Here is a 14,021-nt window from a genome sequence, read left to right as displayed (position 1 = left end):
TCACTTCTCCTTCGGGGGGGGCCTGGGGGGGGGGGAAACACAGCTCAGTCACATGACCCCAGTTCCCCCCTCCCAGTCTATCCCAGTGCCCTCTAAGACCCCCCAGTCCACCCTCATGCCCTCCAATCCCCTCCCAGTGCCCTCCAATCCCCTTCCAGTCTATCCCAATGCCTTTTAATCCCCTCCCAGTCTATCCCAATGCCTTCTCCTCCCCTCCCAGTCCCTCCCAGCCTATCCCAGTGCCCTCTCATTCCCCCCCAGTCTATCCCAATGCCTTTTAATCCCCTCCCAGTCTATCCCAGTCCTCTTCCAGTCCCTCCCAGTGCCCTCCAATCCCCTCCCAGTCTATCCCAATGCCTTCTACTCCCCTCCCAGTCCCTTCCAGTCTATCCCAGTCCTCTTCCAGGCCATCCCAGTGCCCTCTAATTCCCTCCCAGTCTATCCCAGTTCCCTTTCAGACCATCCCAGCCTATCCCAGTGCCCTCCAATCCCCTCCCAGTCTATCCCAATGCCTTCTACTCCCCTCCCAGTCCCTCCCAGTCTATCCCAGTCCTCTTCCAGGCCATCCCAGTGCCCTCCAATCCCCTCCCAGTCTATCCCAGTTCCCTTTCAGACCATCCCAGCCTATCCCAGTGCCCTCCAATCCCCTCCCAGTCTATCCCAATGCCTTCTACTTCCCTCCCAGTCTATCCCAGTCCTCTTCCAGTCCCTCCCAGTGCCCTCTAATCCCCCTCCCAGTCTATCCCAGTCCATCCCAGTTCCCTTCCAGACCATCCCAGCCTATCCCAGTGCCCTCCAATCCCCTCCCAGTCTATCCCAATGCCTTCTCCTCCCCTCCCAGTTCCTCCCAGTCTATCCCAGTTATCTTCCGGACCATCCCAGTGCCCTCCAATCCCCTCCCAGTCTATCCCAGTTCCCTTTCAGACCATCCCAGCCTATCCCAGTGCCCTCCAATCCCCTCCCAGTCTATCCCAATGCCTTTTAACCCTCTCCCAGTCTATCCCAGTTCCCTTCCGGACCATCCCAGTGCCCTCCAATCCCCTCCCAGTCCATCCCAATGCCTTTTAACCCTCTCCCAGTCTATCCCAGTTCCCTTCCGGACCATCCCAGTGCCCTCCAATCCCCTCCCAGTCCATCCCAATGCCTTTTAACCCCCTCCCAGTCTATCCCAGTTCCCTTCCGGACCATCCCAGTCCTCCCCTCCAGCAGGGGGCCACCTGTAGACCCCCACGACCACGGCGTGGTCCCTCTCGTAGGGCTCCAGCGTCAGCTGCTCCTGCGGCTTCATCCTCTCGGCCGCCATGCGCCGGACCTCGCCCGCGAACACGGCCTCGGGCGCCGCCGTCGAGTCGATGCAGTTCGCCTGCAGGGGGCGCCAGCGCACGGCTGAGGAGAGGGCGCCCCCTGCCGCGCGGGAGGTGAGAGGAAGCCGCGGAGGGCGCCCCCTGCCGCGCGGGAGGTGAGAGGAAGCCGCGGAGGGCGCCCCCTGCCGCGCGGGAGGTGAGAGGAGCCGCGGAGGGCGCCCCCTGCCGCGCGGGAGGTGGCTGCGATGGGGAGAGCGCCCCCTGCCGGAGGACTCAGGCATGGAGGGGGGAGGGCGCCCCCTGGTGGGGGGACTGAACTCATACTGGGGACCAGGGACCCCGTAATGGGGATCAGTGACTCCATACTGGGACTTACTGGGGACCAGGGACCCCGTAATGGGGATCAGTGACTCCATACTGGGACTAACTGGGGACCATGGACCCCGTAATGGGGATCAGTGACTCCATACTGGGACTAACTGGGGACCAGGGACCCCATAATGGGGATCAGTGACCCCATACTGGGACTTACTGGGGACCATGGACCCCATAATGGGGATCAGTGACTCCATACTGGGACTAACTGGGGACCAGGGACCCCATAATGGGGATCAGTGACTCCATACTGGGACTTACTGGGGACCAGGGACCCCGTAATGGGGATCAGTGACTCCATACTGGGACTAACTGGGGACCAGGGACCCCATAATGGGGACCAGTGACTCCATACTGGGACTTACTGGGGACCAGGGACCCCATAATGGGGACCAGGGACCCCATACTGGGACTTACTGGGGACCAGTGACCCCATACTGGGACTAACTGGGGACCAGTGACCCTGTACTAGGAAGCAACTGGTTCCCAGTGCCCTTTGCCTGGTTCCCAGTATCCCATTACTGATCCCTATTGCTTCCCAGTGCCCCATTACCGACGTCTATTGCCCCATTACTGCCCAACGCTGGCTCTCAGTGCTTGGCGCTGGTCTGTGCTGGTCTGTACTGGTCTGTACTGGTCTGTACTGGTCTGTACTGGCGTTACCTTGATGGAGATGAGGAAGTGGCCGCCGCGGCGCAGGAAGTGCTGTGCGTTCAGCGCCACGATGCGCGTCTGGTCCGGCTGCGCCACATCCGCAAAGATGACGTCCACCATCCCTATGGATGCGGACACGGCCAATGGGACCCCAACGAACCCCCCCCCCCCCCGAGACCCCTCAAGGAGCCCCCGGATCCCCTTGGAAGCCCCCAAAACCTCCTGGAGCATCCCAGGGCGTCGCCATGGAAACCAACGCACCAATCAGCATGCGGTACTTATGGGGGTGCCGAGCATCCTCGATGACCGGGATAACGTTGGTCCTTTTCTTGGCCACGTTGATGAGATCCCGACCGGAGCGATGGGAGAATTCCACAGCGTAAACCAGGCCCTCCTGGGGACAAGGAGGACACCCATGGGTGGTGACATCGCCCATAGGGAACCAATGGGGTCCTCAGCATCCCTACGGACATGGTGACATCACCCATAGGGTACCAATGGGGTCCTCAGCATCCCTATGGACACGGTGCCACCACCCATAGGGTACCAATGGGGTCCTCAGCATCCCTATGGACATGGTGACATCACCCATAGGGTACCAATGGGGTCCTCAGCATCCCTATGGACATGGTGACATCACCCATAGGGTACCAATGGGGTCCTCAGCATCCCTACGGACATGGTGACATCACCCATAGGGTACCAATGGGGTCCTCAGCATCCCTATGGACACGGTGCCACCACCCATAGGGTACCAATGGGGTCCTCAGCATCCCTACGGACATGGTGACATCACCCATAGGGTACCAATGGGGTCCTCAGCATCCCTATGGACATGGTGACATCACCCATAGGGTACCAATGGGGTCCTCAGCATCCCTACGGACATGGTGACATCACCCATAGGGTACCAATGGGGTCCTCAGCATCCCTATGGACACGGTGCCACCACCCATAGGGTACCAGTGGGGTCCTCAGCATCCCTACGGACATGGTGACATCACCCATAGGGTACCAGTGGGGTCCTCAGCATCCCTATGGACATGGTGACATCACCCATAGGGAACCAATGGGGTCCTCAGCATCCCTATGGACACGGTGCCACCACCCATAGGGTACCAATGGGGTCCTCAGCATCCCTACGGACATGGTGACATCACCCATAGGGTACCAATGGGGTCCTCAGCATCCCTATGGACATGGTGACATCACCCATAGGGTACCAATGGGATCCTCAGCATCCCTATGGACATGGTGCCACCACCCATAGGGGTACCAATGGGGTCCTCAGCATCCCTATGGACATGGTGACATCACCCATAGGGTACCAATGGGGTCCTCAGCATCCCTATGGACATGGTGACATCACCTATAGGGTACCAGTGGGGTCCTCAGCATCCCTATGGACATGGTGACATCATCCATAGGGTACCAGTGGGGTCCTCAGCATCCCTATGGACATGGTGACATCACCCATAGGGCATCAATGGGGTCCTCAGCATCCCTATGGACATGGTGACATCACCCATAGGGTACCAATGGGGTCCTCAGCATCCCTACGGACATGGTGACATCACCCATAGGGTACCAGTGGGGTCCTCAGCATCCCTATGGACATGGTGACATCACCCATAGGGTACCAGTGGGGTCCTCAGCATCCCTATGGACATGGTGACATCACCCATAGGGTACCAATGGGGTCCTCAGCATCCCTATGGACATGGTGACATCACCCATAGGGTACCAGTGGGGTCCTCAGCATCCCTATGGACATGGTGACATCACCCATAGGGTACCAATGGGGTCCTCAGCATCCCTATGGACATGGTGACATCACCTATAGGGTACCAGTGGGGTCCTCAGCATCCCTATGGACATGGTGACATCATCCATAGGGTACCAGTGGGGTCCTCAGCATCCCTATGGACATGGTGACATCACCCATAGGGCATCAATGGGGTCCTCAGCATCCCTATGGACATGGTGACATCACCCATAGGGTACCAATGGGGTCCTCAGCATCCCTACGGACATGGTGACATCACCCATAGGGTACCAGTGGGGTCCTCAGCATCCCTATGGACATGGTGACATCACCCATAGGGTACCAGTGGGGTCCTCAGCATCCCTATGGACATGGTGACATCACCCAGAGGGCATCAATGGGGTCCTGAAGGTGAAGAACAAAGCCCCCAAAGCCCCTCGAGGACCCCAAACCCCCTTGAGATGCCCCCTCAATGGGCTCTGGCCCCCATCCCTGTGTCCCACCCCCCCCGCCATGGTCCTCACCGGCCCCACGATGTCGGAGACATGGGACACGGTTGTCCCGGAGGCTGCTCCCAAGTAGAGGACCTTGGCTCCGGGCTGGATGTGGATCTGGTCGATGCCGCCCAGGATGGCCGCGGCCAGCTTGGAGCGGAAGGGGTTCCAGGCGCGGTATTCCACCTTGGTGTCCCCATCCTGGGAGACGGACGGGCCCCACGGGACGTGCTATGGATCCCCACAGCCTCCCAGTGCAACCCGCGCCCCCTCCCAGTGCTCCCAGTGCCACCAGTGTGGGGCTGCAGAAGGTCCGATGGTGTCCTCCACCTCTCCCAGTTGGTCCCAGTCTCTCCCAGCTGCCCCAACCCCGATCCCAGCCTATCCCAGTGCCCTCCCAGCCTATCCCAGTGCCCTCCCAGCCTATCCCAGTGCCCTCCCAGTCTATCCCAGTGCCCTCCCAGTCGATCCCAGTGCCCTCCCAGTCTATCCCAGTACCTCCACTGAGATCCTCTTCTCCCCATAGACCGACTCTCCTGGCACCAGGTTGCGGGTGACCAGAGCATCCTCCCGGCCCCGGCAGATGAACACCCCTAAAGGGGGGACACAGGGACCCACAAGTGACCCCCAGTGCATCCCAACCCCACCCCCGTCTATCCCAGTGCATCCCAATCCCCTCCCAGTCTATCCTAATCCCATCCCAGTCTATCCCAACCCCATCCCAACCCCATCCCAGTCCAACCCAACCCCATCCCAGTCTATCCCAAACCCCTCCCAGTCTATCCAGGTCCATCCCAACCCCATCCCAGTCCATCCCAATCCCCTCCCAGTCCATCCCAATCCCCTCCCAGTCCATCCCAATCCCATCCCAATCTCCCAGCCTATCCTAATCCCATCCCAACCCCATCCCAGTCCAACCCAACCCCATCCCAGTCTATCCCAATCCCCTCCCAGTCTATCCAGGTCCATCCCAACCCCATCCCAGTATATTCCAATCCCCTCCCAGTCCATCCCAGCCCCATCCCATTACATCCCGCTCTATCCCCTCCCATCCCATTACCCGGGTGCCGATGCGGCTCCACCGTCACTTTCTTGCCCCCCCGGAAGCCGCCGCGGGAGGCTCCGCCCCTCCCGCCTCGGGCCCCGCCCCTTGCGCCGCCTCGGCCACGCCCCCTGGGGCCGGCCCCGCCCCCTCGGGCCCCGCCCCGGGGCTGGAACCCGCCTCCTGCAGAGAGCAATGGGATCCAATGGGATGGACTGGGATGGGATTGGGATGGACTGGGATAGAGTGGGAGGGGATTGGGATGGACTGGGATAGAGTGGGAAGGGATTGGGATGGACTGGGATAGAGTGGGAAGGGATTGGGATGGACTGGGATAGAGTGGGATGGGATTGGGATGGACTGGGATAGAGTGGGAGGGGATTGGGATGGACTGGGATAGAGTGGGAGGGGATTGGGATGGACTGGGATAGAGTGGGAAGGGATTGGGATGGACTGGGATAGAGTGGGAAGGGATTGGGATGGACTGGGATAGAGTGGGAAGGGATTGGGATGGACTGGGATAGAGTGGGAAGGGATTGGGATGGACTGGGATAGAGTGGGAAGGGATTGGGATGGACTGGGATAGAGTGGGAGGGGATTGGGATGGACTGGGATAGAGTGGGATGGGATTGGGATGGACTGGGATAGAGTGGGAGGGGATTGGGATGGACTGGGATAGAGTGGGAGGGGATTGGGATGGACTGGGATAGAGTGGGAAGGGATTGGGATGGACTGGGATAGAGTGGGAAGGGATTGGGATGGACTGGGATAGAGTGGGAAGGGATTGGGATGGACTGGGATAGAGTGGGAAGGGATTGGGATGGACTGGGATAGAGTGGGAAGGGATTGGGATGGACTGGGATAGAGTGGGAGGGGATTGGGATGGACTGGGATAGAGTGGGAGGGGATTGGGATGGACTGGGATAGAGTGGGAGGGGATTGGGATGGACTGGGATAGAGTGGGATGGGATTGGGATGGACTGGGATAGAGTGGGAAGGGATTGGGATGGACTGGGATAGAGTGGGATGGGATTGGGATGGACTGGGATAGAGTGGGAGGGGATTGGGACGGACTGGGATAGAGTGGGAGGGGATTGGGATGGACTGGGATAGAGTGGGAAGGGATTGGGATGGACTGGGATAGAGTGGGAAGGGACTGGGATGGACTGGGATAGAGTGGGAGGGGATTGGGATGGACTGGGATAGAGTGGGATGGGATTGGGATGGACTGGGATAGAGTGGGAGGGGACTGGGATGGACTGGGATAGAGTGGGAGGGGATTGGGATGGACTGGGATAGAGTGGGAAGGGATTGGGATGGACTGGGATAGAGTGGGAAGGGATTGGGATGGACTGGGATAGAGTGGGAAGGGATTGGGATGGACTGGGATAGAGTGGGAGGGGATTGGGATGGACTGGGATAGAGTGGGAGGGGATTGGGATGGACTGGGATAGAGTGGGAAGGGATTGGGATGGACTGGGATAGAGTGGGAAGGGATTGGGATGGACTGGGATAGAGTGGGAAGGGATTGGGATGGACTGGGATAGAGTGGGAAGGGATTGGGATGGACTGGGATAGAGTGGGAGGGGATTGGGATGGACTGGGATAGAGTGGGAAGGGATTGGGATGGACTGGGATAGAGTGGGAGGGGATTGGGATGGACTGGGATAGAGTGGGAGGGGATTGGGATGGACTGGGATAGAGTGGGAAGGGATTGGGATGGACTGGGATAGAGTGGGAAGGGATTGGGATGGACTGGGATAGAGTGGGAGGGGATTGGGATGGACTGGGATAGAGTGGGAAGGGATTGGGATGGACTGGGATAGAGTGGGAGGGGATTGGGATGGACTGGGATAGAGTGGGAGGGGACTGGGATGGACTGGGATAGAGTGGGAAGGGATTGGGATGGACTGGGATAGAGTGGGAGGGGATTGGGATGGACTGGGATAGAGTGGGAAGGGATTGGGATGGACTGGGATAGAGTGGGATGGGATTGGGATGGACTGGGATAGAGTGGGAAGGGATTGGGATGGACTGGGATAGAGTGGGAGGGGATTGGGAGGGACTGGGATAGAGTGGGAGGGGACTGGGATGGACTGGGATAGAGTGGGAAGGGATTGGGATGGACTGGGATAGAGTGGGAAGGGATTGGGATGGACTGGGAGGGGATTGGGATGGACTGGGATAGACTGAGCGGGATGGGGATGGACTGGGAGGGGACTGGGAGGGACAGGGGCTCTCCCAGCTCCATGCTGGGAGCACTGGGAAGGTCCCCACTTACCTCGGCCCCCCCGGAAGCCGCCGCGTCCCCCCCCCCGGGGGCTGAACCCTGTGGAACCGGTGTTAAACTGGGAGCACTGGGAGGGCTGCTGCAGGCACCCCCCCCCGGCTCATCCCAGTTCCCCCCCGTCCATCCCATCACATCCCAGCCCGCACCTGGCCTCATCCCAGGCCATTCCATCACACCCCAGTGCCCCCCAACCCCAATCCCCTCCCATGAGACCCCATTCCCATCCCATTCCCTCCCATTAGACCCCATTCCCATCCCATTCCCTCCCATTAGACCCCATTCCCATCCCATTCCCTCCCATTAGGTCCCATTCCCATCCCATTCCCTCCCATTAGACCCCATTCCCTCCCATTAGGTCCCATTCCCATCCCATCCCATTCCCTCCCAATTAGACCCCATTCCCATTCCATTCCTTCCCATTAGATCCCATTCCCATCCCATTCCCTCCCATTAGACCCCATTCCCTCCCATTCCCATCCCATCCCTTCCCAATTAGACCCCATTCCCATTCCATTCCTTCCCATTAGACCCCATTCCCATCCCATTCCCTCCCATTAGACCCCATTCCCATCCCATTCCCTCCCATTAGACCCCATTCCCTCCCATTAGACCCCATTCCCTCCCATTCCCTCCCATTAGACCCCATTCCCTCCCATTCCCTCCCATTAGACCCCATTCCCATCCCATTCCCTCCCAATTAGGCCCCATTCCCTCCCATTCCCTCCCATTAGGTCCCATTCCCATCCCATTCCCTCCCATTCTATCCCATTCCCATCCCATCTCATTCCTTCCCAATTAGACCCCATTCCCATTCCATTCCTTCCCATTAGATCCCATTCCCATCCCATTCCCTCCCAATTAGGCCCCATTCCCACCCATTCCATCCCATTCCCTCCCATTCCCATTCCTATTCCCTTCCATTAGATCCCATTCCCATCCCATTCCCTCCCATTAGACCCCATTCCCATTCCATTCCTTCCCATTCCCTCCCCTTAGACCCCATTCCCTCCTATTCTATCCCATTCCCATCCCATCCCATTCCTTCCCAATTAGACCCCATTCCCATTCCATTCCTTCCCATTAGATCCCATTCCCATCCCATTCCCTCCCATTAGACCCCATTCCCTCCTATTCTATCCCATTCCCATCCCATCCCATTCCTTCCCAATTAGACCCCATTCCCATCCTATTCCCATCGCATTCCCATCCCATTCCCTCCCATTAAGACCCCATTCCTATCCCATTCCCATCCCATCCCATTCCCTCCCAGTTTATCCCAGTCCGGACCTGGCCTCATCCCACGTGCCGCTCTGACAACCCCGGAACCGGAAGCGCCTCCCCGGAACCCCGCCCCCTGCCTGACGTCACGGCCCCTTCCCGCGCCGCTGGGTCCTAGTGCCCGCCCCCGGGCCCCCCCCCCCCCCCCCCCCACGTGACCCGGGGTGGGGAAGGGGTTTTGGGGTGAAAAAGGGGGATTTGAGGACAGCAATGGGCGTTTGGGGGGGGTCTCATGGTATTTGGGAACGGGAATGGGGGTATTTGGGGTGGTTTGGGTCAAAATCGTTGCTTTGGGGATAAAAACGGGGATTTGGGGGCTTCTGGGAGGGACGGGGGGACAAAAATGGGGGCTCGGGGGTGGAATTCGGGGATAAACCCGGGGATTTGGGGGTTTCCCGAGGGGATTTAGGACAGACCCGGGTATTTCGGGTGTCCTGGGGGCTCCTGGGACCATTCTGGGGGCTGAAGGGGCATTTTGGGGCACGAAGAGCTTTTTGAAAGCCACGCTGGGGTGCTTTAGGCCCCTTTTGGGGGCAATTCCGTGCTATTTGGGGGCAATTCCGTGCTATTTTGGGTCCTGTCCATCCACCCCCTGGCTCCTCCCACCCATGGCGTCGCTCAGCCCTCCCTCTTCCTCCATGGGGCCGCTCCCTCCCCCGCCGGCGGCCGTCTCTATGGTCCTCCCCCGTTTAAGTCTATGGGGGGGGGAGTGCGTCGCGTCACTTCCGGCGCTGCTCTGCGCTTCCGCTGCGTCTCGGTGGTTCCGGCGTGAAAGTGACTTTGAGCGGAGACGGGTGAGGAGCTGGGATGGCCTGGGATGGACTGGGATGGACTGGGAGCGATGGGAGCGCCATTGGGAGCAATGGGAGGTGGCTGGGACGCACTGGGAGCGCCATTGGGAGCAATGGGAGGTGGCTGGGACGCACTGGGAGCGCCATTGGGAGCAATGGGAACCATACTGGGAGCACTGGGAGGGCCCCAAGGGGCCACTGGGAGCCCTGCGGGGTATTAATTAACCCCGAGAGTATTAATTAGTCCTAATGGGTTTACTTAACCTCTTAATTACCCTATATTAGCCTTCTGTTTGTCATTACTGGGGGGGTGATTACTCCTAATGGCCATTCATTATCCAAGGGGGTTATTAGTTAGTCCCAGGAGGGTATTCGTTGACCCTAGGGGGTATTAATTAGTCCATTATGGCTTAATTAACCCGTTAATTACCCCTCCTCAAGCTTCCTCTCCTGTTACCATCTCCTTCCTCATTACAAAGGGGGGTATTAATGGTACCGGGGGGGGGGGGGAGATTAATTCCTCCTAATGGCCATTAATTAACCCATGGGGGTATTAATTAATGCCAAGAGGTGTTAATTAATGCCAAGAGGTCTTAATTAATGCCGGGGAGTCTTAATTACCCCGCTGTGCATTCATTAACCCCATCAATCACCTCTTATTACCCTATTTCCATTCTACTCACCTCTTGCTTTAACCCCCCCCAACAGAGCATTAATGACCCCGTTAGGACAATTAATGACCCTAACAAGCTATTAATGACCCCAAGGGGGGGCCTGTTAACGAACTAGGGGGGAATTAATAGCTGCGAATTGCTCCCACAGGCCATGGCTGAGGACATCCAGGCCAAGCTGAAGCGCTACAAGACGGCTCCCTTCGACAGCCGCTTCCCCAACCAGAACCAGACCAAGAACTGTTGGCAGAACTACGTTGGTAGGTCCATGGGGACCCCCCGGAGGGGGCCCTGGCGCTATGGGGTCATCCCAAAGCCCCTTCCTGATGCCCTCCTGCTCTTCCCATCCTTAGATTTCCATCGGTGCCAGAAGGCCATGGCGGCCAAAGGGGCCGACCCTGCTCCTTGCCAATGGTACTACAGGGTCTACAAGTCCCTGTGTCCTACCTCTTGGGTGAGTGGGGTCCTGGCGGGGTGGGGGTGGTCAGCAGGAGGTCCATGGGCTTGTGGGGTGCACCAAGGGAGCCATACGGGGCTCAGGGGGCCCTCAAGGTGGTTGGGGTCGTCTTGGGTTCCTCTTGGTGTCCCCACGGCCCTCAGGGTCTCCAGGTTGTCCCCATGCTCCTTGGGGTCACCGTGGTGTCCCCATGATGTCCCCATGGCCGTCGGGGTCTCCAGGGTGTCCCCATGGCCCTCAAGGTCCCCAGGGTGTCCCCATGATGTCCCCATGGCCCTCAAGGTCCCCAGGGTGTCCCCATGATGTCCCCATGGCCATCAGGGTCTCCAGGGTGTCCCCATGATCTATGGGTTCCTCTTGGTGTCCCCATGGCCCTCAGGGTCTCCAGGTTGTCCCCATGCTCCTTGGGGTCACCGTGGTGTCCCCATGGTGTCCCTATGGCCGTCGGGGTCTCCAGGGTGTCCCCATGGCCCTCAAGGTCCCCAGGGTGTCCCCATGATGTCCCCATGGCCATCGGGGTCTCCAGGGTGTCCCCATGGCCCTCAAGGTCCCCAGGGTGTCCCCATGATGTCCCCATGGCCATCAGGGTCTCCAGGGTGTCCCCATGATGTCCCCATGGCCCTCAAGGTCCCCAGGGTGTCCCCATGATGTCCCCATGGCCCTCAAGGTCCCCAGGGTGTCCCCATGATGTCCCCATGGCCCTCAAGGTCCCCAGGGTGTCCCCATGATCTATGGGTTCCTCTTGGTGTCCCCATGGCCCTCAGGGTCTCCAGGTTGTCCCCATGCTCCTTGGGGTCACCGTGGTGTCCCCATGGTGTCCCTATGGCTATCGGGGTCTCCAGGGTGTCCCCATGGCCCTCAAGGTCCCCAGGGTGTCCCCATGATGTCCCCATGGCCATCAGGGTCTCCGGAGTGTCCCCATATTCCTTGGGTTCCTCTTGGTGTCCCCATGGCCCTCAGGGTCTCCAGGTTGTCCCCATGGTGTCCCCATGGCCCTCAGGGTCTCCAGGTTGTCCCCATGGTGTCCCCATGGCCCTCAGGGTCTCCAGGGTGTCCCCATGATCTATGGGTTCCTCTTGGTGTCCCCATGCTGTTTAGGTCCCCTCTGGTGTCCCCGTGGTGTCCCCATATTCCTTGGGTTCCCCTTGGTGTCCCCATGATCTATGGGTTCCTCATGGTGTCCGCATGGCCCTCAAGGCCCTCTTGGTGTCCCCATGGCCCTTGGGTTCCCCTTGCCTTCCCCATGCTCCTTCTGTCCTCTGTGGCAGCCCCATGATCTATGGGTCCCCCCCATCATCCCCAAGCCCTTCCTGGTGCCACCATCCACCCTCTGATGTCCGCCATGGTGTCCCCCGTAGGTGACAACGTGGGACGAGTATCGTGAAGAAGGGATCTTCCCAGGCAAGATCTGAGCATCTCCAACGCCAAGGAGGTGACACTGGTGTCACCGTGGTGGTGGCGGCTGACGTGGGCCACCACGGGGCTGGAGGGGTCAACGCTCTCACCTGCCTGGTGGCCAATAAAGGGTTCAACTGCTCCATGGAGTGCTTTTGGAAGGGGTGGAGGTGGCCCCATGGTGGTGTTTGGTGGCCCCATGGTGGTGTCCCCTTGGGGCAAGCAATGTACCACACCACCAGCCCCCTTGAGGTGCCACCAAGAAGCTTTTATTCCTTCCCAGGGGTGGTGGGATGGGCACAGGAGGTGCCAGCCCCCACGTTGGGGGTCCCGTGGGTGCTCCTTGCGGACACGTGGATCCTATGGGGCCAAAGGGAGCACTTGGAGGGGTCGGAGGCCCAGGACCTGCCCCACCACGGCCCCAGGGACCGCCAGGGTCTGGGTGAGGCCTTGTAGGGGGAGAGCTCCAGGGAGGAGACCTGCAGAAGGACACGGGGCCATGAGCACCTCCATGGCTCCATCCATGCATCCATCCCCTGTGGCTCCATCCATGCATCCATCTCCAGTGGCTCCATCCATGCATCCATCTCCAGTGGCTCCATCCATGCATCCATCTCCAGTGGCTCCATCCATGCATCCATCTCCAATGGCTCCATCCATGCATCCATCTCCAGTGGCTCCATCCATGCATCCATCTCCAGTGGCTCCATCCATGCATCCATCTCCAGTGGCTCCATCCATGCATCCATCTCCAGTGGCTCCATCCATGCATCCATCTCCAGTGGCTCCATCCATGCATCCATCTCCAATGGCTCCATCCATGCATCCATCCCCAGTGGCTCCATCCATGCATCCATCTCCAATGGCTCCATCCATCCCTCCATCTCCAGTGGCTCCATCCATCCCTCCATCTCCAATGGCTCCATCCATGCATCCATCTCCAATGGCTCCATCCATGCATCCATCTCCAGTGGCTCCATCCATGCATCCATCTCCGGTGGCTCCATCCATCCCTCCATCTCCAATGGCTCCATCCATGCATCCATCCCCAGTGGCTCCATCCATGCATCCATCTCCAATGGCTCCATCCATGCATCCATCTCCAATGGCTCCATCCATCCCTCCATCTCCAATGGCTCCATCCATGCATCCATCTCCAATGGCTCCATCCATGCATCCATCTCCAATGGCTCCATCCATCCCTCCATCTCCAATGGCTCCATCCATGCATCCATCTCCAATGGCTCCATCCATGCATCCATCTCCAATGGCTCCATCCCTCCCTCCATCTCCAATGGCTCCATCCCTCCCTCCATCTCCAATGGCTCCATCCATGCATCCATCTCCAGTGGCTCCATCCATCCCTCCATCTCCAATGGCTCCATCCATGCATCCATCTCCAGTGGCTCCATCCCTCCCTCCATCTCCAATGGCTCCATCCATGCATCCATCTCCAATGGCTCCATCCCTCCCTCCATCTCCAATGGCTCCATCCCTCCCTCCAT

General features: G+C 59.2%; 2 protein-coding genes across 2 annotated transcripts; one reads left to right on the top strand and one right to left on the bottom strand.

Annotated features, from left to right (window-relative positions):
* FBL (fibrillarin) lies at window positions 1-9,676 on the bottom strand (the record flags this gene model as incomplete). The annotated part of the gene is made up of 9 exons (XM_080636428.1): window positions 1-22; window positions 1,218-1,363; window positions 2,343-2,455; window positions 2,595-2,727; window positions 4,623-4,793; window positions 5,091-5,185; window positions 5,653-5,817; window positions 7,916-7,963; window positions 9,619-9,676. 9 exons carry the CDS (start codon window positions 9,674-9,676, stop codon window positions 1-3), a joined length of 951 nt encoding a protein of 316 aa, XP_080492554.1.
* On the top strand, window positions 9,607-12,652 carry COX6B1 (cytochrome c oxidase subunit 6B1). The gene is made up of 4 exons (XM_080636442.1): window positions 9,607-9,996; window positions 10,816-10,924; window positions 11,018-11,118; window positions 12,480-12,652. The coding sequence occupies exons 1-4, from the start codon at window positions 9,811-9,813 to the stop codon at window positions 12,531-12,533; spliced, it is 450 nt and encodes a 149-aa protein (XP_080492568.1). The 5' UTR covers window positions 9,607-9,810; the 3' UTR covers window positions 12,534-12,652.
* The last annotated feature ends 1,369 nt before the right edge of the window (window positions 12,653-14,021 follow it).

This window comes from Psittacula echo, assembly GCF_963264785.1.
Source record: "Psittacula echo genome assembly, chromosome: 33".
Taxonomy (NCBI): Eukaryota; Metazoa; Chordata; class Aves; order Psittaciformes; family Psittacidae; genus Psittacula; species Psittacula echo.
This window is presented reverse-complemented; position numbering and strand designations above follow the sequence as displayed.